We start from the raw sequence: 24,132 nt of genomic DNA, 5'->3' as shown, positions 1-24,132 counted from the left end.
TGTCCAAGTGGGATGGGGAAATGCTAAAGTCTCTGAAAGAAGAAGTTAAATTTTCTGAATCTCATTCCACAGACAAAGAAAACGCTGAAAGAGGAAGAATGAATAAATCACTCTGGACGCATTTATTGGCGGAATTTACGGGGAGAGAATCCAGGAACTGCTCATCATCTTTCACATCATCTCTGCAACTTTTCTTCTCCTTTCTGCCTGACGGACGGGGCTGGGGGATGGGAGACGGGGGAGGGAGGAGAAAGGGCGACGTCAGATGTTGGTGGGAGGCTCAGTGGGAGGGAGAAGGAAAAGAGAACAACGTCCTGAAGAAAGCAGAGCTCAGTCAATGAGCGTTTGGAAAAGCTGGGCTGCCCCGGGAATGAAACAGCGGTTCAAAACTCCTGCAAAAGTCTCTGCACGTTTCACTTTGGGTAAGTAGAAGAACGATGCAACAAGGAAACTGCTTTTTTTTTGCACTTGCAGATGTGAAGCTTAATGCTGACAGTGTCACTCAGGAAACAGCTGGTTTGGGGTTGATTTGCACAAACAATGCAGCTGATTCCTTCTGTCAGAATCAAGCTTTTATTTGCATAGCATGTCTATGAAGGAAGTGAAGTTTGCATGTTTCATTCATTCCTGATGCACAGAGTTAATGGTGTATGGACATATTTGCAGGGCTGTGTGTATCTAAAGACAGAAATCTAAAGTGACTTGTCTGCACTTTCTGCTGCTGCATCACTCTGTTCACATACAACATGTGGGAGCAGTTGGGCATCACATTTAGAGAACTCACCTCCTTTAATAATATTTTTTTTATACTTCCTAATCTATCCTTCACACATGTCCACACAGCACTCTCCCTCTTCCCACCACTCTGTCCTTGAAGTGCCAGGTGGCGGAGGTGGAGGAGGTCCATCTCTGTGAAAGCCACCCATGGAGCTCTCGGCCTGATACACACTGAGCCGACAAGGGGAAGTGGTACTACATCATAAACTAAACAAAACCAGGAACATCTGCAGTGTTTATCCAAGCCCAGTTCAAGGGCAAACTGTAGGAAAATGATGAAAGTGCTGTCAGAAACGTGCCTTTCATCGTCTGTCCCTGAAAAACATCTTGCAGTTACAAATCAGCATTTCTGACGTTCAGCAAATTCCAGGAGTTGTTTTATGATGCAGTTATGTGGTTATCGCCCTAACCTGCCTCCTTTTCCTAGAATGAGGTTTGACAGGCGCAAACTTGTTACGTGTCATTGGACGGAGCAGTGAGATGGCAATAGGGAAAGGAGATTTCTTTTCAATGGTGATTTAAGCTTCTTAGTTGATCCAGAAAGTGTCTTGTGGCTGCAAATCAAGTAGATCCAGTGAGATTTATAGAAGACAGCAACAAATGTGGCAACACCACTGATTTCATCCGCACCGGATGAAATCAGTGGTGTTGCCACATTGCATTCATGTGTGCCACATTGCACACATGAGCAAAAAGTAGAAGAGTTTCAGAGATTTGTTAGTAGAAGGAATAGAAAAGGTGGTTTTATTGTGTTGATTACTGTCATAAGTTTTTAGGTGTGTTTATTGTTGGACTCCAAAAATCAGCTTGCAAACTGTAAACTAGCCTTCATTGATTCTTAAGAGCTATGTCTGCTTCTTTAAACTGTTTATGGAACTGTTTTCATAGTCTAAGTAGTGTTTTCAATGACAAGTAAACTGACTTTCTGATGCAGAATCAGTCATGTGTCCTTTGAATACAGCAAAGTGCTCACTGTGAATGATTACCTGCCAGCTCTGCTCACTGACAACTGACTCTCAGATTTAGAAATATTTGTTAGTGCCACAAAAGCTTCACATATTGCTACTCAAAAATACATATTTGGAAGGAGGTCTACATTTAAATCTTCTAAAACTGATGTATAAAGTGATGCAGAACAGAAGCAGCTAGTAGTTAAGTTAACATGCAAAACCAGCCTTGAGTTGTTCAGAATGACTGCAAAAGTGGCAGTGTAGAGTTCATAAGAAAACAAGAAAGAAAAAGGAAGGAAAAGTTTGTGTGTACATCCATCATTTTTCAGAAACAAACTGCAGAGCGGAGAAGGAGCAGAACGAGGCCCCGCCATGCCTGTCTTTGTGTAAGTGAAATATGAGGGTCACTGAGGGGCTTTTGTGCGTCAGAAACCGTGGGGCCACAACAGAGTCAGCGTGGGGGAGTGAGGGGCCGGGGTGATGCACAGATTGAATAGGTTAGGGGCCATGGTGACCTGCCTTTGAGAACGAAGGAGTGCATTCTGGGCCGACGGTGGCTCGTCTTTGAGAGCTGAAAGAGTGAACGAGGGGGCCGGTGTCGGCATGTCTTTGTGTTGCCTTTTGTTGAGTCTCAGCAGATGAAGACGGCTGAATTTATTCTAGCTTTTTTGGCACATGCACACACATAAATGAGCCTGGCTGCTACTTTTCTCTGGGGAAGTCATGCGTTTTGATGCAATTATCCCCTGGATGAGTGAGCACAGGCTGGCACCTTACACAGTTTATGAATGTGTATTTGTTTTGGTGTTTGTGCGTCAGTGAAGTGGGATCCATTGTTTTGGCATGCTGTCGGAGGGCTTCTCACTGTTGACTTGCTGTTTACATTTCTTAGGGCCTCTTATTGTCATCGAAACCTTAAGCCCGCTAGTTGTATATGAAACATGCAGCCTGGGAACCGTTTTTGAAGACTTGTTGCAGCTTGAATTGTTTTCTAATGTTTAATCTAAATAGCTCCGGAGCGCTAAATATGCATTTGATGGCGGCCATCACTCACTGGATGAAGTTTTGAGACACAAGTTGTGGTGCGAGATTGTCCATGGGAAACTTTTTTTCCCTGATGCAGCTCTTTCATTCGCTGTTTATGGAAGGCAACAAAAACAGCGTCTCACATGGTTATGGTTAGCAAAGGAGACTTCTTGAAGAGAGCAGCTCTGGTCGTTTCATAATATCTGGAGCAATCGAGGATGTTTCATGTAAACCAAAGAAACCTAACTCATCTCTTTGTTTATTCTTTTTGGTACTTTGTATGTTTCATGTGACTCAGGCTTTCTCTTTGTCTCCTTTGTCTTTGTATTTAATATGAAGCACTTTGGCAGGTGGCTGTTTGAATCCCTGAGGCTATAGGTTTAGGTGTGGCAATCAAAGGGAGCCATGATGTATAACTCATTAGTGTTGTGTGCAAGTTCTCTCATCTGTTTTTTTTGTTTGTTTGGAAGGTCTTTGTTGTCTCTCTACCTCTGATGGAAGCAACGGTTTGGGTTTCACAAGTTACCAAATGTGCTTCTCAGATTGCTGGAGGTGAAGATAGCTTGTTGTCTAGATGTGTTTTTGTTCAGAAGATGAAAATGAGCAGTGATGAAAGTCTGAAAGTCAACACTCCAGGGCAAGTGTGTCTCTATTCTGGCTGATGGATTTGTTTATGGAGCATTGGGACTGAAGCCTTGCCTTAAAAATGAACTCAAAAACTGATTGGGAAATTGAGATTTGAAGGTGTTGTATTTTCCCAGTGTGAATGTGTGGTTTATGTTCAATATTCAGGCTGCACGTCACCTTGCACTCAGCTGCATTCTTTTATGAAAGTGGGATGCGTTTGGTCCTGCCCAGCTCTGACTTCTATCATAGTAGTTTCATATCTCACGGGGGTTTTTTTTTTTTTTTTTTTTTTACTCATTCTTGAAGATACAGAAGGAAATTGGACCCTCATCAGTGCCCACCGTCCACATCTTGTTTGAGTAACTGTGCAGCCCTGAAGATGTTGAAACAGCCTTTCATGTGGTTTTGCTTTGAGGGCCTTCCTCCTGGCTGGTCCAGATGCCTGACCGGGCCGGAGCAGAGCAGGCGCAGCAGTTCAGGGAACAAATTGGTTTCAGGTTTCTGGTTCAGAATCTGCAATTTAAGAAAAAAATTAGCTAATGTAGTCCTCTCAGATCAGATGAACTGAGAGGTCACCTGATCTACTGACTCAGATATGCTTTTCTAAACACTCTCATTACAGAGAAACAAAAGCATTTGCATCATCTCTCTTGATTTCTAATTCATGTCCATGAATGGAGTTATTTCTTGCAAACTCTCAACGTCTGTCTCTAACCTTCCCTTTGCACAACAATCTGGGTCAACTATACTTTAGATCTCTGAATCACCCACCTTCATTTCTCATTCACTTTTCCCCCTTCAGAAGAGGGAGCAGTGGCCGGCGCTCATTACCTCAGCACCTTGGCATGCTACCAGCGCTGTTGCTGATATCTCAGACCAATTACTCCAGATTTACTCCTCGGCGGCCTCCTCTAACTAACGGCCAACTTGACTGACCCACATATGCCTCGTATTTGCTGTTTTGTCTGGGGCTTTGACTCAAACTGATGTTTCGCTCCATTAGCAGAATTTTTATTGGGCATGCAGGCAGCTCGGCCAACAGGTTTCACGCCAAACCTGTAGTCCATACGACTGACTGTTGGCCCACGTACTGCATTTTTTATTTATTTTTTTATTTTTTTAAATTCACGAGAGAAAGTTTGTCTCATTGTTCCTGTTGGCCCATTCAGTGAAGGACTGAAAAACGGTGTGTAGATTGGCTTCAAGCCCTCATTACATGCATGGAATCCTGTGTGGCAGGCTTGGTTTCTGAGCAGTGTGGGATAAAACAGGTTAAAATCAGATGTAGAGCCACATTACTGCTCACCGACTTTCATCTTGTAGCATATCTACCGTAACATCAGTCAAACTCAGCATCACGGAGGATTCATGAAAGAACCTTAAGACTCCACAATCCATGAGTGTTGGTGATGATACATATCTATGGCGGCGGCTCCGCAGACACATGGGAAGCTGCAGTAACAAAGATCTGACAGTTTGAGGATACATATCTATGAAAAGCAACTGGGAGGCAGAGACCTCTCACCCACAGCGCCTTGATCACCGGGTTATGAATAAGTCATAATTCTGAGTGTCTGATGTCCCATGAAGTGTAAAATACTCCTCCCGCTGCACTCACATAAACACACAGGAAGGCTTGACCTCGCCAAGGAAGTGCTGTTCAAGCACTTTCCCAGAAGTCTGTTGAACAACCAGCAAACAAGCGGAAAGTATTCATCAGTTTCAGGATGTCGCGACCTTTCTGCTCTGCTACACGACACTTATACACAAAAACACAGCATACACAGTAGTATGGACATGCATTCAAGCACAACAATTACATCTGTCATTCCTCTAAATTCTCATCTTAAATATCAGCACCACTGTCAAATAAGCTGCGAAAATATGTCCCCATATTGCAGTGCTATTAAACTTTTTTTTTAAACTTTTTATTTTCACTTGAAAGCAGTGTTTAGTTAATCCAGGAAGAGCCACGATAAGGTATGGGGTGATGAGATTTCCTGTAAGACTCGAGTGAGATCACAGAAGGTGCCTGCTGACAGCCTCAACACGGTATGTTTAGGCTCCTTCTCTGCAGTTTAAAGACGCAGAGCTGCTAATTTGTGGGCATTGTAGTCTTAACAGTCAGCACCGTGCCCAGGCTGGATACACTATAATCTGCTGCAAACAGAGGCCTCCACAGAGAAACTAAAACTGTACCCTGGGTGGCTGAAAACAAAAACTCCTGCACACATATATATAGGCTGGGTGCACACTTGAAAGATCCATATATATACACGTATGTATTCATTCAGAGCACACACCCATTTTAAAGTGTTGTATTGTAATTGTTGCTATAAATAGAGCTTCCTGAGTGAGTGAACTGAAGAATGGAAACTGTGATAACACAATAGGTCACTCCTCAAACTGCCCTCAACCACATAAACACACTTGAAGTACCTGATTGTATTGTGCTCTGTCTTTTCATCACAGCAACAATTCCCTGGAAGTTGAATCACAAACGCAAACATGCTTCTCCAGAAACTCCCTCTTTTTTTTTCTTTTTTTTTTGAAGAAGAAGCCCGCGCTTGGAACGATTGTTTAGATTGAAAGAAGATAGTGTGACAGATCATTCTCACAATGCATAACAGTACCTCGGAGGCCTTTGCCCAGACACTGATGCTTCCTGTTTGCATCCTGTTTACTTCTGCTATTTCCCTTTCTGGCTGATAATGAAATGTGGCGTCGCTGTAGCTTCTTTCTCTCCTGCTGTTGTAACTTCACTCAGCTCCGTTGTAGTTGAAATGCACTCCCTCTGTTTATCTTCAAGTTGGGTAATTATATGTAGACGGTGTATTTTGGCTGAGGTTTGGTGTAATCTCTAATTAGGATGCAAAATTGTAGAATGAGAATAGAGAAAATTTGAAGCGGAGACATGCCCGTGAAGTTCTCCTCTAGATAAGTTGGAGGAATGAGGTGAATCTGACTGGGAATGTAACAGATAGCATCACTGTCAGGCTCCTGACTGCATAAAACACAACCGTGACCTGCAGACGCGACTCAATCCTGCTGAACTGAATCACACCCGCATCTGAAGTGTTTCAAAAACTCGTACCTGCTCCTCAGATGTTGTCATGCTTGCGACTTTGTTATTGTGACCTAATTCCATGCAACCCTGACCAGATGAATCACTCGCCTTTTTAGCTGTATGAGATAATATTCTTATTTTGTGGCCTGGGAAATGTCTCTAGTGCTTTGCCCTGAGATGACGCAGATCATATCAGACAATATACAGCATCAGTGTTCATTCCCTACAGATGTGGTGGGATGATTTACCATCTCAAATCAAGGCTGCTGGGAGGGTTATGCAGAACCTAATACCACACTTATTCCCCTCAGGCCACCAGAGTGACTTATAGCTCTTAATGATTGTTTTTGTGCTCAACTTTTCATCACCAACCAAATGACACATACAACAGGAATTAGGGCAATAAAATGATGGAACAGTCCACTTTTATCAGTTAAACAAGCCTCCGTTCCCATTTATGTGAAAGTTATAACTCTAATAAAGCCTGATTTATAGTTTATTTCATAACTGGTACAGACTGGATGAACCTACTCCTTACTTAACTCCAGTGGTGTGAAGTCATGCAGAAACTGTTTGGTTTTGTGTTCCCAGATTTGGAGATGCCAGTCTTGGGAGATTTCTGCCACTCCCTAAATGCAAAGGAGGGGTATAATATTTTGCTAAGTGGATCCTCAAACGTCACTGTTGAAGGTGCTGTTTCTTCAGGAGAAATTACTTGTAAAGACTGAAAATACTGGAATCGCACACTGACTTATTTAAACATGTTTTGTTATTTGCAGAACGTCTGAATTGTTGTTGAGATACTTGACTTGCTGAGTTGCTCAAATGCCTGGAGGATTTCTGTTGTATTATCTACATTGTGGCCACTGAAGTGTTGCTCAGGTGCTTGTTCACATTGTTAATGTAGCGGTAAATGAATTATAGGGATAAATAACCCTGCGACTCATGGCAAGAATGAGTTTTTCTTTCATTTTTCAGACAGAACATGAGATTTGAAGGAGAGAGAAAGGAAGTGGAAATGGTGAAAGAATAACTGTGATTGGGTGACCAGCTGAACTTTGGCTGCTAGCAAGTAACATTCGTCACAATCACTTTGTAGCTTCATGTCGCCAGCTTCCATTGAAAAGGACTTGTAGCCAGTTACTTTTTAATTGGTAGTCTAAAAATACATTATTATTGTTGGAGCTGGATGGACAGTTAACCAAAATAAAAGCTTTGTTGGCAAGATTCGGAATGGGAGCATCATCATTTTTTTTTGCCACCAACAGAAAGAAAACTAAATATTTGACACAAGAGCTACAGAAATGAACACACAAGGCACTTGCAAAAGTAATCCCCTCCTCCATGCCTGAAATCTCCTACCATAAACACTTGAGCTCGACTGAAATTTTGAGGCTGAGATCGATTTTAGAGAATCGAAAATTCCAATTTCGATATATTAGCTGATATTCTTAGTTTATATGTAGAGTTCTATCATAAAGATGAAATGATGAAGCAAATACTTCATAAAACTCCAGCGGTGTATTTTACAAACTAGTTCGCAGCTTATTGTGAAGACACCACTTGACTCCGCACCACCATCTGCTCAGATATATACTCTGCTACATGTGCTGCAGAGAGTGCCATGAGTGTTGTTAACAATGGACACCATTTCAAAATTACTGTAAGCATCTTTTTCAGCATCATGTCTGTTACTGAAATTTTGTTCACCTCTGAAATTTCAGAGATTCAGATTAAATTTAAACACTATATCTCTGGCTCTGCACCACACAACATATATTACAAAGATGAATAATAAGTTAGAAAGCCTCCACCAGTGAGATCCACTAACACAGTAAAGCCAACCAGGCGATTTTTAAACCAGATCCCACATACTTCTCTGTGTGTATCATAATGCTGGGCCATAACGTCAGAGTTGTTCAGAGAAACCTCCCTGCTCCCATGAGACCACGGCTGTGTCGAGACCAGTGTGGTCGCAGCAATTAAATCATAACATAGCAACAGTATCGCAGTCACGTTAATTGGGGCCCGAATGCACTCGAACACTGACTCACACACACATGCAGAACTGAATATTATCTGTTATAGATTTCAAGTTCATTTGGATCCAAGGTTTAAATTGCTGTTGATTGATGAAGAAAGAAATCCATTTTGCTGACAGAATGTTTGAGTAAGGCCAATAACCACAGTGAACCAATCCGGTCCGGTTCACACTGTGTACAGCAGTGAGGATCTATCATATTCTACTGTGTGTTAGTGTCAGATGTGGCATGCTGTAACAGAGCTATGTGCTGATGTGTAGCAGCTGCTGGCAAAAACACACAAAGCTGCCGTCACTTGGAGATAAAATCAAGCACACGAAGGTCTAGTAATCATGAGTAAAATGATGACTGAATAAACTCTACTGTCGCTAGAATTTGTGTGTGTGTGTGACTCATCATGACTGTTCCAAGACACATCTGGAGATTGCGTTCACAGCTGGCGAAGAGTGAATTTATAGAAGCACTCTGTGGGAGTATCTCTGGTGAGGATGGGTCTGTTTAATGACAAAGGTACAAATTGGACTTCCTGTTGGTCATCCAGCAAACGCAAGGGAGCCTGATGATTCATGGCAGATGGGAAAACATTCCTACACTGTGTTTCTCTTCCCACTTGTCCACTTCATGTGTTTACAGAATTAGTGTCCATCTGACGTATATGTGTCTCTGTTCTCGTAGGTTTGCAGTTCAGGCGGTAACATGACCAACGGAAGCTGCTTCAGTACGTTGTAGCTGTTTGGGATGACCGGAGCTGGACCTTTCAGAGGGGAACGCGAAAAAGAAAATAGTGTTGAGAGGAGGGACAACATCTGCTCAGAGAGGATAAGATCAGCAGAACATCTGGATCTGGACAGAGAATCGACTAAACCTTTCTCTTTGTAAGGAAAGGAATCTAAGCTCCACAGAAGCAGAGCTCACCGCTGTCGCCTTAAAGGGCTTCAAGAATTTTCATTTTCTTTTTGATCATTGCTTTCTACCTTCTCAGAGCTAACGCCATGTGCCATGTCATTGTAACATGCCGCTCCATGCTCTGGACCCTGCTCAGTATTGTAGTGGCCTTTGCCGAGCTAATCGCCTTCATGAGCCCTGATTGGTTGCTGGGATTCCCCCGGTCGGACTCCAGCGTGAGCGGGGCAGGAGTGGACTCCGGAGAGTACCGGCCATCTCTCGGCCTCTACAGCCGCTGCCTCCGTGTCGGGAGCCGGGGGGTCGGGGTGAGCTGTGGGCCTTACGCTGGGACCTTTGGAGAAGTGGCCAGTGGCTTCTGGCAGGCGGCCATGTTGTTTCTGGCAGCAGGGACCCTGGTGTTGGGCTGTGTGGCCTGTATCTCTGTCTTCAGCCTGTGTTTTCAGAGCATCCTGGGGAAGAGCATATTTAACATCTGCGGACTGCTCCAAGCTATCGCAGGTGAGACATCTATCACATTCATGCATGTGTGGATTAGAGGAAAACCAATACAAACTCAAATCCAGTATTCAGCATTTTTTCTAATTATTGGTATTGTTCAGTTTTAACCAATTTGCGATAAAAGAAATTAATTTTACAACGTGCTACTTTGGCTTTCATGCATACAGCTCTCTTAATCTGTCCTCTCCACTCTGTGATTTCGAACAATGTCCCGCCCACTGCACTCTCTGATTGGTTAAACTTTACGAGCAGCAGCCAATCAACACTAAACGAAAAGATTCTATCATAATCAAACACACATAGAACATGAAGACATTCCAGCAAAGTTATGTAGTGAAGTTTGTGTGATTCAACTGTCAGACAAACAAGATTTTATGTTTACTGCAAAGGTATATTGTTCTCAAATTCAATTATCGATCTCCATGGCAACTAATAATCGGTACTGGTTCTGAGAGATAAACAAAACAAATTGGTCCTCCCCTAGTCTGGATAAGGCTGTATGTGTGTTTAGTACATGTTTGATGAAGAAAAATAGTCCAGTGTCCAAATCTTCCATATAAAATGTGCTCTCAGAGGCTAGTTTCCTTCAAATCAGAATGGAATTGGAATTTCACTGATGTTTTCCAGTGTTTGCCTTTATTCAGAAGAACATTAATTGCAAGCAGGAAACAAAACACAGTAACAGAGATAATATGTGACAAAAAACCTCATTTGGAACAAAACTAGTCGTTTAGTTAAGAGACAACCTCAAATTCTAATATAGTATATATTATATTCAGTATATAACTTACTCATAAAATTTTAATTGAAAGTACTCTTAAATATGGCAAAAAATATGCAAAAAATAATTAGAGCATACATAAAACATGTAAATCTACTGTATGAAAAGTACACACTGTGATTTCATCCTAACAAAAAACAAACATACTAAACATAGATACAAATTTACACTCCAGTTTTACTGCCATGCTTTTTCTTGGTTCACGCATTCCAAGTTGTAAAGGAAGGAAAGCGGAGGCAGCTGCATGCTCTTAATTGTATGTTCCAGCAGAAAATCATGGACAAACTGAGAAGCTACACCTCACTTACTGTTGGTACTAATGCTAATAATGCTATCGATAAACAGTCTTGGCAAGCAACATTATGCAATCACATTACTGCGTGTTTTTTAATTTTCACAAAGCCTTTGGGGAAATTTATGGTTGCTCCTGAGTTGCAACATCTGACTTTACAAGCTGGCAACACTTTCCTGAGCTGGAAGTCAAATTTTCCAGCCAAAGTTCTTTGAGGCCTTTTGCATGTACCTTCCAACACGCTCCTCCACAGGTGTGTTTGGCTGGACTGGTCTGTCGAGCTGATAGTTATTTGACATCACCGTAGTGGGGTTCAAATGGGGCCTTTCTTATCATCACTAATCAAATGCTTGTCAGCTGAATAATAGATGTTATCTTTAAGCAGGGTTGAGTCACTGTGTTCCCACCTGCACTGTGATTTCTTCATGCGTTCAGCCAAGATGTTTACGTGACTAAAAGCTCTTTGTTTCATCGTCTGTTCTCCCTGCAGGCCTGCTGCTGATGGTGGGCCTCATGCTGTACCCTGCTGGCTGGGGTTCAGAGAAGGTGATCGGCTACTGCGGCCTCGAGGCCTCGCCCTTCAGGCCGGCTCTCTGCTCACTGGGCTGGGCGTTCTACGCTGCAATCGGAGGGACGCTGGCGACCTTCCTGTGCGCGGTTTTGTCCGCACAGGCTGAAATCGCCACCTCCAGCGATAAGGTTCAGGAGGAGATCGGGGAGGGTAAGAGTCTCATCTGCCTTCTCTGAGCCTCTGGAAACATCTGGAAACTGCAAAAAAATAAAAATAAAAATCACTCCTGGTGTCATTTCCCTGATGTGGACATCTGTACATCTCAGTGGAGGGAAGACGGACATGTCTCTGAGGGGTTTCTTCATGGATGGAATCAGATTGTTGTAAAGATAGAAGCTCTGATAACCTAACTGAAAATATCAAGGCAAAGAAGAAAGAAAAAGCTTTTATCCATTCGACAACTTCAGGTTAAACTCTTCTGGTACAACTGTGGACAAAAGAACATTCTATACTTGTACACATATATGGTGTTTTTGAACAAGATATTGTTTATTTTTATACTACTTCTTCACTTAAACAAACCACTAAACAGGAGTAGCAGAAAATTAATTACAAGAATGATGGACAGGTTCAACACTGCCCGATACAGCTCACCTGCAAACCTCTGACCATCAGCAGATTTGTCTCCTAAAACAGCTTCCATATGCTCTGTGTGGTTTCTAAACGTCCATGTGCTCTGAATCTATGGCCCAGCAGCACATTGTGACTCTCCTGCTAACTGCAGATGTGCCAATGAAGGGATTGTTCTTCAAAGAGAGTTTCCTCCTCAAGTTAAACAGATTGTTTGTGGATCCATTGCAGAGGAATCGCCAGAGGATTGTGTTGCAGAAAAAACACAGAGACCCTCCAGATATTTCGCAGTGAGGGATGTTTGCTCACAGTGAGGCTAAGCAGGTTGCACCCTAGTTTTGTCATGAAATCCCGAATGACATGCAGAGAACCAAAAAAAAAGTGGGTTGAATTAAAGAAAGTCTTTGTTAGATAAATGGAGAAACTCCATGTGAGTTATTGGAGCTCTTTAAAGTGGACCCCCTTCCTCTTAGTTTGGTACTTTGCATTCCCAAATAGCGCCCGATATTATGTTTTGCACTTGGTCTTTGATTCATTTCACATTGCTGCAGATTTTGTTCATTTGTGTTTTCATTCTGTTTTTTTTAATCCATGCTCTGTATGTCACTGTCAGTGTTTTGAGTCGTGTGATGCTGTGCTTTTCTTATTCAATGTAGATGAGATGTGCAATAATTCCATTATAGTGTTGTCTGCTGTGGACTGAGAGAATGAGCGAAGTCATGATACGGAAAAAGCTTCAGTAAATTAATATGCTGATTGTCTGCTATTTTTGTTACATTAACAAAAGAGTAACAGCGTCTGCGGCTGTACGATGCTGCATGTATGAGAGGTTGAAATGTGTGAGGAGAGATATTGTGTACTTTTTAATAAATCAGGCCTTGTTTAGTAAATCTAAGTGTGATGAATGTGAAAAATTGGGATCCAAACTTAGTAAGGAAACACTGACACCTACAGACAGAAGGTGGAAAACACAGAACATCAGTTGCTGGTTCCCAAACTGGGCTGCAAATTACAAGTGTAAATGTTGTTTTTTCCAAAATATTTCCCATTACATGTAAGGAATATTTAAAAATACAAGAAAGTTTGCCTGTATTAGAATAAAACTATGAAAAAAACTTTTTGAGCTGCACCTGTGCATTTGAAGTTGTCACAAAAAATCTACAAAACAAGAGCAATCCGACATTTCTGACCTCCGCCAAGGGAAGATGATACAAAGTTGGAAAATCTAAATCCGGATCCAGAATCCAGATCCTTAACCGGATCAACACAAAATTTGAATGGAGTCTTCCCTAGGCCAAGATCCACCTCTGGTGAAAATTTCATGAAGATCCGACAGGTAATTTCCTGAGAAATCCTGTCCACAGACACGCACACAGACAGACAAATAAATAAACGGACCCGATCACATAACCTCCTTGGCGGAGGTAATTAAGATATTTTTGCTGCAAATACTAAAATGTTATTTCTTATTTGCAAATGGTTACTTTTATATCAAAAAAGGTAAACTTCTTGAAACCTCTTAGTACTGTTGAAATGTAAGTTTCTTAAGACCTGTCGCTCCATTTTAAACTCCTGCCACTGACTTTAACCACTGAGGATAAATGAGTTCACATAACAAACAAAACAAGCTCACAAATGTTTCCTTCAAATTTTATTTCATGTTAATACCATAAATATACAAAACTCAAACTATTTCACATGCGACAAAGGCCAGACAAGAGTGCATTACTTTTTCTTTTTACATGTGATTGATAATGGGGATCAAATTTTCAACTTTACAAAATATACAAGTGTCCCTTTTGGATGAGCTTCTTCTCTGATTCAGTGAAATAACATGGTCACGGGCCAAAAACACAGTTTTGTCTCAGCAAACTTTAAACATGTCGCTCTGTATTGTGGACCAGCTCTCCAAATACATCAAGAAATGACCCACTGTGGCATGGCTTCGTATAGCAACTATAGATACTCGGGAGTCATGTGGGTGATGTAGCAAAGAAATGTTGTGTAATACCTCGAAGTAAAACGTGGAAAGGGAACACATCACAAACCAAGATTTGAAAACAAATCTATATGGACATTTGGTAGATTTCTCACAGCTTTTTAGGACATAGAGTAACACTTGAGGGAGATTTTTTCTTCTTCTTTCATACCCATCATATTCACACATCTTCAAACAACAAGCACACCTCTTGCAGGGTCCAGTTGCAAAGTCATTGAACACTGTTTTTTTTTTTTAAAGTCTAGCTGATGCTTTGACCGAGTCATTACAAAAGCACACAAACAAAAGAGCATAATGTAAAATCAAACCAAACAAGATCGAAACGCAAACTTAAATTACACCATAAATAAAAACATGTTTTTGTTTTGCACTAAGTTCAATGTAAAGCAAAAAATGTGCAATGAATTTTAAAGAAAGACATCTCAAAGAAAAGGGAAAAGAAATACTGTCGAGCTGTGGGCTTCTTCTGTCATGACCTTCAGCTTCCTAACATTTGCAGGAGTATTTTGTCCATCCTGGTGCTCACTATATACATTTGTAATAACAGCAGTACCAGTCATCAGTCGTGTATCATGCACATCTTCAGACAATCACCACCACTATGAGAGGTGCTAAAGCACAACAAAACATGTACCCAACGTCCATATTTCACTTCAGTGACAGGAGTTTGTACAACTTAGCGCTGAGTAACACTGTTTTCATTGTATATAAATTAATGTATCGTAGTGATATCACTGGATGTGCCTCAAGTCCAGTCCTCCGGTATATTAATGTTCATTTTGGCTATAAAACTCCAGTAATTGTCCAGTAACTACTAACAGAGAAAAAGCAATGGAAACAGACTGTTAGCTTATGGAGTGTACATATACACAGTATCAGTGTTTTAACTATTCCATGTATGCCAGGTTAATCCCAAGAACAAATCATAGCTTCATCAACTGTCAAGTTCATTTTTTTTGTGAGAAAAGGCAGGTTAGCTCTCGGTTCTTCCGATGTATTTTCAACGAGAGATAAGACCACTCTCGTATTCATAGCAGCGTTAGTTTTTAACCAAGTATGAAGAGCTACAAAAGCGACTGAGGGAGAGCCACATAGTAGTGTGTTAATGTAATACACAGATAAAGGAAAATGCTAATGTTTCTAACCTTTTCCCCTTCTTTTAGCACATCAGGCCAGGAAAGCTGAGAGTCGAACCATCATTAGTCAAACAGCCACTGGGACATGCAATCATTTCTCACCGAAAGCCGAGGGGAGAATAAGTGGGCTGACAGTCCCCCAACAAAACCAGCTACCCCCTGTAGCCTGGAAAAAAAAGGCAGTGGACAGAATGACTTTGCCAAAGAAATGGCCACCTGGAGTGTGCTAAACATGCATGTCGCGAGCATGCTGTCAACTCTAGAGATGCTAAACCAGCCCAATCAAAGTGGCACACAGAGCAGGAATAATTGTGTCGCAGAGGGGGGCAGGTCCTTAAATAAGAATAAACAGACATATTCCTATTTATATGAAGTAACCTTTACCATAATGACGATGGTATTTGTCTCACAATAGAAGCACTGATATAGGTACAATTTACCTCTGAGAGCTCAATGACCAAGCTGGATTGTATTATAAAAGAAACAAAAAGACAAGTCAGAGCCACAGTTTGTTTTTTTTTTAAAGTGAAGCGCACATTCGCACAGAGGCCCAGCCATTCAAACATACACTGTACTTTCAGTATGTGGGCGAGAAAACAGAACTATGTGCAAACCACCATGATCAGATTACCACTTTTCATGACTCTACACTGTATTTGATCAGGCAGGAAGCTGTTTGGAGGTCATCACCATGACAAAAATAAGGTATGCTAGTACTGCGACCTCTGCCTGACCTGGGATCACCTCAAGGGGACAGAAGGAACGAGGGAAGCGGAGGAGTGTGTAAGTGTGTGAGATGAGATCCCACAAACTCAGAGCACACCTCGAGTCACTTAGTGGATGTTTTCAGGGATGTGAGCAGACAAGTCACCTGACTGAAAAGCAGACAGGGCAGATGTAGGAGAGTGTTTTTTGTTTTTTATACTGATACATGATTTTAAGTGAAGATGGACAACTCTGGTCCCTTGTTTGTTATTTTACTTGACACTTTTTGAGCAAAGTGTGCGGGGAAACCGTAGCACAGGAACATTCATAAATATAATCAACTTGATCTCAGATCAGATCAGCCAGCAGGGCCAGAGTTGTGCGTCTCCATCTTGTCGGTGTGTGTGTGTGTGTGTGTGTGTGTGCGTGTGTGTGTGTGTGTGTGTGTTTGTGTATGCTTGTACGTGTGAGCATGTGTGCCACGCATGTGTCTCAGTTTATGGTTGAGGTTTGAAGGCCCCGCGAGCAGCGTTGGTTGCAGCATTAGCTGCAGCGTTGGCAGCTGCAGTCTGAACGGTCTTGTTTGACATGACGCCAGTTGCAAACTCCTGCTGAGCCTTCTCAAAGCTAGCACCAGTGGTACGATAGAGCGCGTGCACCTGCAAAGAGCAGAACGGGGGATCAGTTGGAATCAAGTATGGCAATCGAAATCTTCAACAGGCTCTTAAAGTGCAGTATTGCCGGATCAGACAGATGCTTCCTTCCTGTCTGCTCACAACACTGATACATGAATCTTTATCACACACAGTCCTTTGTTTTTTTTTTAGCCACTTGCTTGACTCTTGATTTGCCTGCAGACTCTGGACTTTGCTCCTTGTTATTTTTATCCTCTCCTTAATATTCAAACAATATATGTTTTTATCATAGACTGTAAATAAACGATGGACGCATGCTCCAGATTTGAGAAGTGAAGCCAATGCTGAGGTCATCTTGCAGAGCCAGACCATTCTCTCGTGATGACACTGTGTGGTGTAGAAATATCTGGCTGCACCTCATTATGAATCAGCTGTGGTACGTTTGAATTTCTTTAAAACAATCGCAGTTATCTTGGATGGAGCAAAGAACGGGATGCAGAGATGAGGTTCACTGAAAACAGTGTCGGGGGCATTGTTTTGGTGGAACATTTGGAGGTTAAGATGGACAATTCACAAAAAAACCCAGCTCTGATGTTGTTGTGGTTGTTTCCCTTAGTGAAGAGGATTTGAAAATAAAGGTAACCTGTAGAGTCGGATTCAGTGTATGTACAAAATATTTTATACTCAGGTTGTAAATACTGTTTTACATTTTCTGTATATATTGCCCACACCTATGCAGGCTCTTTGTTTTGTGTGGTTTTTGTCTCTTTTGCACTATTTCTTTGTTTCGTGTGCACAAGCCGGATCAAGTACACAAAACATTTTACTTTGTACTATACATGTGCAACTGTGTATAAATGTACGTATTTATTTGATTTGAGACTAATGCTGAAGAGATTTAAACCTGCATTGATTCTAATATCCAGCAGATGGCGACACTGCAAGCTGGAAATCTGATTGTACAGAAGTCTATCAGAAATTGACACTACTCATTTGATTTGCTACTTTAGTAAGCATTTCCCTAAATTTATGGTCCTAGTCGCTAGTTTCAAGTCTCTTTTAATATAGCATCATGTTTATTTTGTAAATTATGGTCCCATTTAGAGTAAAACTGGAGCTCACAACCCAAAAGATAACATCATGGTGGCTACATCTATCTTTAGTATACCGCCTTGTGGTGTTAGCATTGTTTAGGTAATCAGCATTCTGTTCACGTACCTCTATCATGAAACGTATTAAACATAGAAACTGATGCTGACATGTTACCTTTTTAAACATAATGAGCGAGCCCACGGATAGCGTAGTGAACAGGGCTGCGATCAGTAGCATGATGATCCCCACTGGGATACTGGTGTTCAGACCGGTTAAAGCTGCGATCCAACCGCTGGCAAAACAGAAAGACAAAACTAGATTAAACTCCAGTGCACGCTCATAGAGGGATAACATCAGTAAAAGCACAAAGTACTGACCATGTTCCCCAACCGGTGATGCCGATACTTTGTAGAACATGAACTCCAAACTGGCAGATGTAGACGAAGAAGAAGACAAAGAAGCGGAATGAGCTGTCACTCCTGTAGTGAGAACAAAGATAATAGAAGTGAGAATGTAATGTGTGAAAAAAGAAAAACACATTTATTCAACTCTGCCATTAATTCATCTTCTACTAAACATTAATTTCTCTATCTCTCAAGTCTGTGGAAGTCTTTCCTCAGGAAAAACAGTGTACAGTTACAACATGAATCCAGGATAAAAAAAAATGAGCTCCTACAAATATGAAAAATGACAGCATCCTGTAAGTATCCACCTCTTATCCTAGTTTCATACTTGAATTGTTTCTGCCTTTTTATAGAGCTGCAAAACTTGGTATAGATTTCATTGTTAATGCTTACCTGAAAGCCCCGTAGAGCGGTCTGTACCAGCAGACGAAAGAACAAGGAGTAAACAGCAGAAACCATAGCATGGCCAGGCCAAAATCTACACCACGACTTGCGTCCACACAGAACCAGGCCAGGCAGCCAAACATGTTCACAAAGAGCGTGCCTGCGTGGACTAAGACACAAAAACAACACGGTGAAGACCTTTAGTGTCACATGAGCACAGTAAACATAAAGGAATGCTCAGCAAAATCAGAAGAGAGATATGTTTCGGAGCAGGTGGCCTCATTCACAAGACAATATCATATTGCACATAGTACATATGTGTTAGTCTTTCAAACCCACATGTTTAATTAAAATGAATATTAGCTGACATAGGAGGTAATACTGTCTGTTTTGCCTTGCGACAGACGGCCCACTTACACATCCAAAGGTTGTACATAATCTTGACAGTCTTCTGGAACTCTACAGGAATATCCACTGCAATATCATGGTAGAAACAAGGGCCAACAGGGAACTTCTCTGGCAAGGGAGGCCAGTTATTCTTACGCCCTGCATGGACAGAGGAAACAGTGTGTGGATGATCAGTCATTTACAGAACCAGCTGTCACACTCCAGGCAAACACACTATGAAGTATACAAACATCAAGTATCGCAAGAATCTGAACAAAGATTGAAGAATACTGCATAATAGTCACATCTAAAACTATTTTATTAGTTCATACATCCTAAAACACATACATATGAGTACGGTGGATATAATGGCTAATAAGGAAATGCAAATGCGGCATTTTTCAACAAAGACTGCAAGTTCATGAGTCTGAATGATCAACTTGCAGTTTGGACTGGAGTGTTTTTCCCACCTCAGCTCAGCTCTGGTGATTACGCTTCCTCACAATTTTACTGTGACAAAATAATGCCAAACCCAAAAGTCCACACACATTTTGAGAGAAAAAAATAAAAATAAGAAAAAAGACAGAGACAGTGAGACGGTCAATATCAAAAGACGTGATAGTTATCCACTCTATTGTATATAAAACAAAACCGAAAATAGATGGCCTTTACTCGCTTTTGTGTTTATATGCAATTAATCAAGCAGCACTATTGAACTGTTCAATTAAATGCATACTTAACTTTTAAAGTAACTCATATGGAAGAAGCAAATACATTTCATGTCTGAGACCAAATTTTATCCTGCAAAAGGAGTGATATCAAATGCTTCAGAGACCCCAGAAGAAGCTGTAAATCATCAAAGGGCTTGCAAAGATTAGAATATTCCCTTTGGCATAATAACGGACATCAAACAAGCAGCCATCTTATGAGCTGAGCCGCCAGCTGTCGAGATCACCGGCCTGTTTCACCCGGTCCTCAGCTCCAGCAGCATTTGAGCAGATTTCCACACAGGTCTTATTTTTGATAAACTGATTGCATATTTGAAATCTAAACAGCTACATTTTTGGCAAGACCTCAGTGTGCGTTTAATGCACGCTTCAGGTTAATCATTTTTGCTTTTTATTGGGCTAAAACTGGCTTCCAAACTAGTTGCAATGTGAAAAAAATATCACGTGCTCCCATAGGAATTACATGAGTCACACTCAGATTATTATTAACCTTCATCTAAGCAGGTAAATCCCACTAGAGCTTGCAACCTCTTGTTCATGAGAGAACCGATTATACGTGAGCACTGAGAAACTTTCAACTTTCAGCAGATGAATTTTAAAACTGCGTCCTCGTGTCAAACGCTGAACATGCATCAATCAGTACAGTGAAGCTCAAACATCCAGGGGAACAACCAAAGAACATTTGTGAGTCGGGGGATTTTTAAGCAGAATCTTTTTAGTCTGAACCCTACTCAGAATTCTGTGACACCAAGTCCACGTACATAATTTCCCAAATTTTACTAATTTGGCAAAATTTGAACAGTTTTCATTTCATGTATGTGTGACGTATTCTCACAGAATTAAAATGTTCTTCACGAATTGAATGTCGAGCCAAATTACGTTGCAGCCGTTGTAACACGTCAACATTCTGATCGGCGCTGCCATGAATCTGGCTTTGATTGGGAATGACCATTCAGACTGTGAGGCTAATGAGGTGTTAGATGAGTAAAGTGGCTGACTGATGGACTGACTGACTGACCTCCCGCGGCTCCGTGCGACTGTAACTCTCTCTCCCGACGATCAAGCTCTGCTGCTTTCTTCTCCAGCTCCTCCTGCCTTCTCAATAACTCAGCCTGAGCGCGCGCTTGATCCTGAGACAGACACAGAAACGCTCTTAAAATTCACCACCCAGCATCTGACAGGTGTTATGACATCCAATAAGGCACGTAATTAGGGTATTTTTCCACTCAGGTAAGCTGGGTTGTGTTAATTTGAGATGGGAGAAAAGGGTTAGAATTACAACAGCACTCAGCTACTGTAGCTCCCTCACTTGTCTTTATCAGTTAGTACCAAACTAGCTCTAAAGTGGCACTGCAAGTTTAAAAGCTACAGGTGGGAAAAGGACCATTAAGGGAATCCAGACAACTCAACACACTGACGTTAAGGGGTACAGGAAACATCGATTGAAAGACAGTACCTCATTACGCCGCTGTTAGGCCATCAGAAAACAGAATATATGAAGGACAAGAGGAAAAGTGAACCAGAAGCAAAAACAGAGTTTCTATAGTGCTGTAAAGTCGTCAATCTACAGCTCAGAAATAAATATTTGAATAGTTACACATATACTGTTTCTTTCTTTACACTACTAAACACATGGGGTCAAAACACTCAAAAGTAAATGGACTGATATGCATGACATCAAACAAAATCCTCATATTTGATATTTTGAGTAAATTTCTTTACGGTCATTGACTATCAGAAGATCACCAGATGCTTCATGTCTGCTTCTATGTGATATTCTCTTAGACGTTGACTGCAGCCACCTACAGCTCTTCCATGTTGTGGGATCTGTTTGACTTTAGTCTGGCCTTCAACACATGGAATAAAGCTCACTTAGACTGAGATCCGGTGGCTGACTGAGTCAGATAACACTACCCCACCTCTTCATCCTAAAAAAGCTTTTTGGATGCTTTAGCCTTAAGTTTAAGATTACTGTCCTTCTAAAAAGTGAAGTGAGTTTAGCTGCATTAGATCTGAGCACAGTGAATGCTTCTCTATAACCCTGGATTCATCTTGAAGCAGCGAAGAAATCTGACATAAATGTCTATGTGGGATGGGATACTTTGGGTCACGAGCTGTTCCTTTTTACATTTTTCTACACAATTTCCTCTTTGGTAGGGGCTGATTTTTGCACAGAACTGATCAAATTTCCACCTTTTACGCCGTGAAGAGCTTTCATAACTTGCTGCTCAGTCACGAAGGGGTTTTCTTCACTTAATGATTTTCTGGTCATCTCCAAGACTTGTCAGCCTTGGTTACTTTTCATGCCTTTTTTGTGCTTTTTAGGACTGCACCCAGCTATTCGTTTAGGCAAACTGCTTACACTACTTTTAATATCTTTGAGATTGACTTCTGCTTTTTGAGCCTCATTCTATTCTTTTTACTTAAATGGTCAGCTCTTACTTTTATAGGCAACTATACTTCTTAATCAACTCTGAGCTGCATGCGAGCTCTACTGTACGTGGACGAACATAAAATGAAAAAATGAAAATAAAAAAATGGAGCAAAGGTTAATATACTTTACAATGCTTGCAATGCAGGCAATTCAGAAGGTTAAATGTCACTTACAGTTATTTCTCTGTAGCAACCATTATTTATTTGCAATTGAACATACTGAAGCTGTACAGAAACAGATCAGCAAATAAAATGTGGCGATCCAAATGCTTATCTTCTGGACTACAAATGCTGAGAACATATGTTGTCAACCTAGTCCGAACTCAGAAAAGCTAAAGGACAAATAGATGTGATTCATTGTGTACGAATATGTTCCTGTGTGTATCACCTGAGTTTGTTGCTGTGAGTAAGCCGGCGGCTCTTCTGTAGGCTTCATGATGGCAGGTTGCGTGTTCTGCGCAGGAGCAGGAGCAGATTTGGGGGCATTTCCTGGGGCTGCCTGTAAACCAGCATTAGATTCTCAACGTTAATATTTGTGCAACCGAAAGACAAGGCACTGAGTGGAAACTGTAATTAGGCCACAGTCATATTTTGTCAGTGAAATCCTCTGTGACTGAGAGGTGGAGGAGGAGAGAAAGAGGGGAGTGGATAAAACGAGGTCACTGACTCAGAACCACACAAATACATGCATGCACACACTAGTTGTTGGAGATGCTAGTTAAGCTGACCGTTCTGGCGTCTGTGAAGGGGTTATATTCCTCCAGACCACCAGGAGGGGCAGACTGTGTCACCTGGGTCACCGAGGGATCCTAAAGGGCAGAGAGGTCCATACAGCAATTTAGGAGGTGAAAACTACAAGCAAAAAAGCAAAACCTCATAAAACCATCAGAGGGTCTATTGATTCAAATGTTTTGCCAAGTTGTACACATCAACAGGAGCGCGGGCGGAAAACAAGATGCGTATGTAACAATTTAATGTTCTGTTTGAAGTGACCTTTCTTGATCTTGAGTAAAACAGGGATCAAGAGCAGAGGGAACTGGAAAATGCCTATATCATACTGGCATTACAGGACACTCTATAGCAGCCCACTATGTGCCATTCAGAGCCAGCAGTGTGCAGGTATTCCCTCCAACCAAGACTCCACCCACTGAGGAACACACCCTCAATTAAAGAGGAGGGACTTCAGATTTAAAACACCTGCTGAGGTGAAATGCAGACTTTTGGTGTACAATGACAGGTAAGACAGCTTCAAAGTTAGCATAAATTCTATCGTGCACAACATAAATAAAGGTTTTTGGGCACATAGTATAAAAAAACACTCTCAAACACCACCTGAAATTGTCTTATGTGTCACTTCACAGCACTATTAGCAGAGGATGTGTGTCTGCGGTGTTTATGCGTGCAGCGTTTTGAATTCATCGTAGATGCAGCGAAATGTACGCTACACGGCATGTATGTGACAATATACAACGCCGATAAGACGTACAAATGTTCCAAACCTGCGTCCCATTTACAAATATCTGCAGTTTTTAGGCACACCATGTACCGGACTGATGCTAACCACCCGGCAGGCTATTCCCCAAACTAGCAGGGGCCAGCAAATGTTTACTGGCGGTGGGCAGAGCTAACGTTACTCAGCTAGCTAACATCATGTGTCTTTGTTCTTAAATGTCAGAATCGTTCTTACGACGTTAAAAACAAACGTCCTCAGCAACACTGTGCTCGCTAATTGTTCGGCGACTTATTTACATGTTTACCGGCCACGTTAAGTCTGAGTGATAAGATAAATAATGTTGATTGATGACTAGCTCTTTCGGCTACCTAATGGTACCCCAAGCAGCACCTCTAGCTAGCTGTCAGGCGCTTAGCTGAGGCGGTTAGCAGGGATGCTAAAGTGAGACTGGCCTCACTGGGCTCAGACGTAAGTTAGCGGGCTAGCTAGCCGAGTTAGCTACCTGAAAGGGATTGCTGAAATCCGGGTCTGCGAACGGGTTGCTGTCAAAGTCGGACATTGTACAGCCTTTCTAGTAACTGTTTCCTGTGTGTGAGAGCTTCCCGAGTCTCCAGGGAAGGTTCAGTCCTTTGATTTGACTGCTTCTCTCTGCTGCCCGCAGTCTTCTCC

At 41.7% G+C, this 24,132-nt stretch overlaps 2 protein-coding genes across 3 annotated transcripts; one reads left to right on the top strand and one right to left on the bottom strand.

Annotated features, from left to right (window-relative positions):
* The first annotated feature begins 253 nt into the window (after window positions 1–253).
* On the top strand, window positions 254–12,997 carry LOC110949967 (LHFPL tetraspan subfamily member 2a protein-like). The gene is made up of 3 exons (XM_022192314.2): window positions 254–422; window positions 9,165–9,893; window positions 11,457–12,997. Exons 2-3 carry the CDS (start codon window positions 9,482–9,484, stop codon window positions 11,711–11,713), a joined length of 669 nt encoding a protein of 222 aa, XP_022048006.1. The 5' UTR covers window positions 254–422; window positions 9,165–9,481; the 3' UTR covers window positions 11,714–12,997.
* Window positions 12,998–13,741: 744 nt separating this feature from the next.
* LOC110949968 (secretory carrier-associated membrane protein 1-like) lies at window positions 13,742–24,110 on the bottom strand. 2 transcript variants are annotated; one of them, XM_022192316.2, is made up of 9 exons: window positions 23,966–24,110; window positions 22,739–22,819; window positions 22,399–22,509; window positions 20,596–20,707; window positions 18,880–19,008; window positions 18,472–18,631; window positions 18,052–18,153; window positions 17,849–17,966; window positions 13,742–16,606 (listed from the first exon to the last, which is right to left on the bottom strand). In XM_022192316.2, exons 1-9 carry the CDS (start codon window positions 24,020–24,022, stop codon window positions 16,445–16,447), a joined length of 1,032 nt encoding a protein of 343 aa, XP_022048008.1. In that variant the 5' UTR covers window positions 24,023–24,110; the 3' UTR covers window positions 13,742–16,444. The 2 variants fall into 2 exon arrangements, with proteins under 2 accessions (XP_022048008.1, XP_051806584.1); XM_051950624.1 differs by lacking the exon at window positions 22,739–22,819 and having other exon boundaries at window positions 23,966–24,090.
* Window positions 24,111–24,132: the final 22 nt, after the last annotated feature.

Source organism: Acanthochromis polyacanthus, chromosome 7, assembly GCF_021347895.1.
Source record: "Acanthochromis polyacanthus isolate Apoly-LR-REF ecotype Palm Island chromosome 7, KAUST_Apoly_ChrSc, whole genome shotgun sequence".
Classification (NCBI taxonomy): domain Eukaryota; kingdom Metazoa; phylum Chordata; class Actinopteri; family Pomacentridae; genus Acanthochromis; species Acanthochromis polyacanthus.
The sequence above is the reverse complement of the archived record's forward strand: the minus strand, read 5'-3'. Positions and strand labels throughout refer to the sequence as shown.